The 6,041-nt window shown below is 33.8% G+C and overlaps 1 protein-coding gene across 1 annotated transcript; it reads left to right on the forward strand.

Moving 5' to 3' along the window:
* Window positions 1-4,056: 4,056 nt before the first annotated feature.
* Window positions 4,057-5,442, forward strand: LOC116125764 (photosystem I reaction center subunit III, chloroplastic). The gene is made up of 2 exons (XM_031411477.1): window positions 4,057-4,891; window positions 5,271-5,442. Exon 1 carries the CDS (start codon window positions 4,209-4,211, stop codon window positions 4,872-4,874), a length of 666 nt encoding a protein of 221 aa, XP_031267337.1. The 5' UTR covers window positions 4,057-4,208; the 3' UTR covers window positions 4,875-4,891; window positions 5,271-5,442.
* The last annotated feature ends 599 nt before the right edge of the window (window positions 5,443-6,041 follow it).

Below are 6,041 nucleotides of genomic sequence, written 5' to 3' on the forward strand. Positions count from 1 at the left end.
GTATTTCATCCTTAATATTTTTTTAAATCAAGTATCACTTACATCTACAGCTCAATTTTATAAAACTATTACAAGATCACTAAATAATGGGTGGTTTTTAGATGTAATATTACAAAAAAAAAAAAAAATGTTATGATAATAATATAATATGAGTTAAGAAGACATCAACCCTGAGGTTTGACATAATTACAAAAAATTTACGTGAATTTTGTTTTTCCTGTTATTATGAGTTAATAAGGCTGTTTGATATAGAATTTAAATATATATATTTTTAAATCTTATGAAAAATGTGTTTCGTAAAAATAGTAGAATTGTTTTCAAGAGCAATTTTTGAATACAATATTAAAAACTAATGTAAAACTAGAATACAACTAAACATTTTTTTCACAATTTTCTACAACTTTTAATCAAAAAATAGTATTTAAATTTTATATCAAATATTAAAAATATTAAAATACAACTAAAAAATTTGAATTGTATTTTAGTTTATGAAAATTATTTTTGAATCACAAATCAAACAGGCTCATATTTTACTTAGTTATATCTTTGCCGTATTTTTTTAATACCTAAAACATAATACTAGGGGGCGTTTAGTTGGAGTGTATACGAGATTATTGGGGTAATATCATCTTATATTATTTATTTTTATTATATTTGGTTATCAAGTAATATAACATTCCGGTAATCTTTCAAAATTAATTGTAATTACTATTGGTTATAGAGGTGGTAATCTAAATACGACCATTTTCTTTGGTATTTTAAAATTATTTATTAATCTTAATTTAGTTACAATTTTACCTTTAATTATTAAAATTTTTGGACAATGATACCTTTATTTTGAAAACAGTTTACAAAAATATTCATGAACTATTTTATCCTTATATACAAAATTTTTAGGACATAAATACCCTTGAACTTGAAAATAATTACCCAAGACGGGTGGCCAAATCTGGCCACCATAGCAGGTGTTAGAATGATGCACAATCGGTCGGTCTAGTCGACCGTGTGCCATTCAATGGCTTGATTATTTTTGTTAATTTTTTAACTTGTATTATAAGGGTGTTTTAGTTAAATTCCCAAATACATGGGGTTAAAATAGTCTAAATAATAATAATATAACAATAACATTAAAAAAGAAGGGCAAATTAGTAATCTATATAACATACCCACCAGTTTATTCATCCAAATCAAATATATTAATATAACATATCTACTACTTTACTTTAATCTAATAAAATATATTTAATATAACATTCTCAGTAGTTTTTAAAGTAATATATCTTCTCTTTAATATAACATTATTTGAATCAAACGTACCATAAAAGAATATTCGTTATTTTAGAAACTTGAGCAATATTTTTGTCATTTAATGAAACTTGAGAATTAATTTAACTCTAATATAAATATCACATTTTCATAATCTTATAAGTCTAAAAAGTTGTCTTAAAATTTTTCATCACGGCTTATGGTAAGAAATACTTAGGGGGGTGTTTGGTTCAGGAATGTTAGATTACTGGGAATGTTGGATTACTGGAAAGATAGATAACCTTTGAAGATTATTGAGAATCTTTAAGAAAATATGTTTGGTTAGTTGGTGGGTATGTTATATTAATTTGGTTGGTTATGAGGAATAAATTGGTGGGTATGTTATTTAAATTACTAAATTGTCCCCTTTACAAATATTAATATAATATTATTTTTATTATTAATTTTTGAATAATTTTTTTTAACCCCCAATATTTCAGATTTAGATAAAATACCCCTGCTTATTTAAAACTTTAATTTATTACGAAATCACCCCTACCTCCTACCGCCACTGCAGACCACCGCCGAAAGTCTTCGAAAGTCCCCATCAGCAGCTCACCGTGACCAAGAAGCTTCGATATGGCCGTTAATGGCCAGATCCCTGGCCATTATCGGCTAGATCTGGGCAAGATTTGACCTGGCCGTTAACGGCCATATCTATTTCGGCCAGATCTCGCCCAGATCTGGTCAGAAATGGCTAGGGATCTGGCTGAAAATGGCTAGATCTGGCCTGATATAGCCGTTTTCGATCATCAATATGGCCGGAAACAGCCATATCGAAGCCTCCCACTGAAACTCGTTCTTTTTTAGGGACTCCGACGAGTTTTCGGCAGCGGTCCATAGTGGTTGGCCGCTGTCGACGGTGGTGGCTGGGTGGTAGTGGTGCTGGTGGCTGAGTGGTAGTAGTGGTCTGTAAATTGTTTTAAATATAAAGATATTATTGTCCAAAATTTTAGTTAAACAAGGGTAAAATTGAAATAGGATATTAATGTAAATTTATTTTAAAATGAAGGCATTATTGTCCAAAATTTTTATTAATAAGGGATAAAATTGTAACAAAAAAATATAACTCTGATAATCTCAAAATACCTAAGAGAATGGAGGTAATCAGATTATCTCAAATATTACCAATAGTAATTACTATTGATATTTAAAGATTACCAGAATCTTATATTACTTGACAATCAAACATAATAATTAAGTAATATAAGATAACATTACCTTAATAATATGAAATTACCGTCAATCAAATGCCCCCTTATATTGATATTATTTGATACATGTAACTCTCCAACACACCAAACAAGATATCAGAAAACTAGAACATGTAAAGCACACGACCACATTGGCCCAAGTAATACCTCTTATCCAAACTTTCCCTAGAAAAGATAGACAGAAAATCTNGGGCGTTTGGTTCAAGAATGTTAGATTACTAGGAATGTTGAATTACTAGAAAGATAGATAACCTTGGAAGATTACTGGGAATATTTAAGAAAATATGTTTGGTTAGTTGGTGGATATGTTATATTAATATAGTTGGTTATGGGGAATAAATTGGTGGGTATATTATTTAAATTACTAAATTGTCCCCTTTACAAATATTAATATAATATTATTTTTATTATTAATTTTTGAATAATTTCTTTTAACCCCCAATATTTCAGATTTAGTTAAAACACCCCTGCTTATTTAAAACTTTAATTTATTACGAAATCACCCCCACCTCCTGCCACCACCGCAGACCACCACCGGAAGTCTCTGAAAGTCCCCATCAACAACTCACCGTGACCAAGAGGCTTCGATATGGCCATTTTCGGCCATCAATCTTCGGCCATATTGATGGCCGAAAACGGTGAGATTTGGCCGTTAATGGCCACAGACCTGGCCGTTAATGGCCACAGACCTGGCCGTTAACGGCCAGATCTATTTCTAGCAGATCTCGCCCAGATCTGGCCGATAATGGCTAGGGATCTGGCCTGATATGGCCGTTTTCGGTCATCAATATGGCCGAAAACGGCCATATCAAAGCCTCCCGAAGCCTCCCACCGAAACTCTTTCTTTTTTAGGGACTCCGGTGAGTTTTCGGCAACGGTCCATAGTGGTTGGCCGCTGTCGGTGGTGGTGTCTGGGTAGTAGTGATGGTGGTGGCTGAGTGACAGTGGTGGTATGTAAATTGTTTTAAATATAAGGACATTATTGTCCAAAATTGTAGTTAAATAAGGGTAAAATTGAAATAGGATATTAATATAAATTTATTTTAAATGAGAGCATTATTGTCCAAAATTTTCATTAATAAGGGATAAAATTGTAACAAAAAAATATAACCATGGTAATCTCAGAATACCTAAGAAAATAGAGGTAATTAGATTACCTTAAATATTACCAATAGTAACTACTATTGATATTTAAAGATTACTAAAATCTTATACTGCTTGATAACTAAATTTGATAATTAAATAATATAAAATAACATTATTCCAATACCCTGACATTACCGCGAATCAAACGCCCCCTCGTATTGATATTATTTGATACATGTAGCTCTCTAACACACCAAACGAGATATCAGAAAACTAGAACATGTAAAGCACACGACCACATTGGCCCAAGTAATACCTCTTATCCAAACTTTCCCTAGAAAAGATAGACAGAAAATCTCTAACCCACAACCAAACACTCCTCTACCCAATCACCTCCTGCCACCTCATCATCTTCCCTCCTTCTCACCTTATCCATCCTCCCACCACTAATCTCCCTTTCTCAGAATCTAAAAACCTTTCCTCCACACTCTCCTCTCAATCTCAATCTCATCAAACCCTTTCTTCTTCTTCCTCTTCAAAATTCTCCCTTTAAAATAACCCAAAAATTTATAAGAAAAAAAACCCTGAAAAAAACCTTAGAAAATGTCTCTCACCATACCCACCAATCTCTCCAAACCCCTCTTGAAACCGAAGCTAAATTCTCAAAAATGTTCAAGACCCATGATCACATGCTCCGCCGCTCCAACCCCAGATCAGAAACCTTCTCCTCCGCCGCTGCAGGCCTTCTCCGCAGCGTTGGCGCTCTCCTCTATCCTCCTCTCCGCCCCGCTCCCGGCCGCAGCTGACATCTCCGGGCTAACCCCGTGCAAGGAGTCGAAACAGTTCGCGAAACGAGAGAAGCAACAGATAAAGAAGCTCGAATCTTCGTTGAAACTCTACGCGCCAGACAGCGCGCCGGCTCTGGCCATTAAAGCGACGGTGGAGAAAACGAAACGTAGATTCGATAACTACGGGAAACAGGGGTTGCTTTGCGGGTCGGATGGGTTGCCCCATTTGATCGTGAGCGGCGATCAGAGGCACTGGGGAGAGTTCATTACGCCGGGGATTTTGTTCTTGTACATTGCCGGGTGGATTGGGTGGGTTGGAAGGAGCTACTTGATCGCCATTAGCGACGAAAAGAAGCCAGCGATGAAGGAGATTATTATTGATGTACCGTTGGCTTCACGGCTGCTGTTCAGAGGTTTCAGTTGGCCGGTTGCTGCTTACAGAGAGTTTGTTAATGGTGATCTTGTTGTCAAGGATGTGTAATCTAATCGCCTCATCAGGTTTGTCATCGTCATTCATTCAGCTTTTTTAGTAACAGGGATGCGAGTGATAGTTTCCGAACTGTTGGGGGTGTTTGTGAAGTCACTCAAAAAATGAGGGGCAGATTAATAGCAGAAGGAAAAAGAGAATAATAAATAAAATCATCACCCCATGTAAATTTTTTTTTTTTAAAATATTATATATTAATCATGAAAGACCCAGAGAATTTTTACTTTATTTGAAAAATTAAACGAAAAATACATCGGATTTGTTTCATATACCTCTCATGAGATCTATTAATATAATTAAGCCAAATTAATGAGGGAAACGAAATTTCACATTTGTTATATGCTTTTATATTGATTTAAATCTGATCATATTTTGATTTTGGGCATGCAGAGAGATGGAATGGAAAATAGAAAATGCTTGATATGGTGGAGGACGAAAGATGGGATGAGAGGGGAGGAATGATTAATTAGTGCAAAATTTTCTGTATTTAATTTGTAAAACTTGGTTGTATGCAATGCTGGTCTTCAATTAATACTCAAAAATCATCCTCTTTTCCATTCAATTTTCACTTGTGAAATTTTAATTAATTACTTTTTGTTATCATTGATTTGGCAATCCTACATCATTATATGGTACTTAAAATTCTGCACTAGCTTAACCAATGTTCATTAATGAATTATTTATTATATGGAAATATACTCATCATGTAAAATATATATATATACACACAACAATCTACCTGGCCTGACAACTTATGAAATTTTGTCAATTTTTGTGTATTTTAGAAATTTACGGATATTATCAATTAGGGTACAAACTTTTTAGTCTTAATGGAGAATAGAAGTTATAATTTATTCAATTAGCGGACATCTAACAGCTATTTGCTGCTAACTTTAACGGCAGGTCGAATGACATCTTCCCATCCCAAGTTTGCCCTAACAACAATTTATTACGCAAAAAGTTTGAAAATGACAATTACCCACCAACCGTTAAGATTTGTTAGATAGTTTTTCATCTACCATTAAGATCTGTTAGTAAAATCCGTTTAAAGCAAAAAATGTTATTAACATAGTTGGAAGAAATGGTGGTCGACGACAGGGAAAATAGTCGATAAAAACCCAATCAATCAACAACCAATTCAATCCCACAAGACAATCAATC

This window comes from Pistacia vera, unplaced genomic scaffold, assembly GCF_008641045.1.
Source record: "Pistacia vera cultivar Batoury unplaced genomic scaffold, PisVer_v2 Contig171, whole genome shotgun sequence".
NCBI lineage: Eukaryota > Viridiplantae > Streptophyta > Magnoliopsida > Sapindales > Anacardiaceae > Pistacia > Pistacia vera.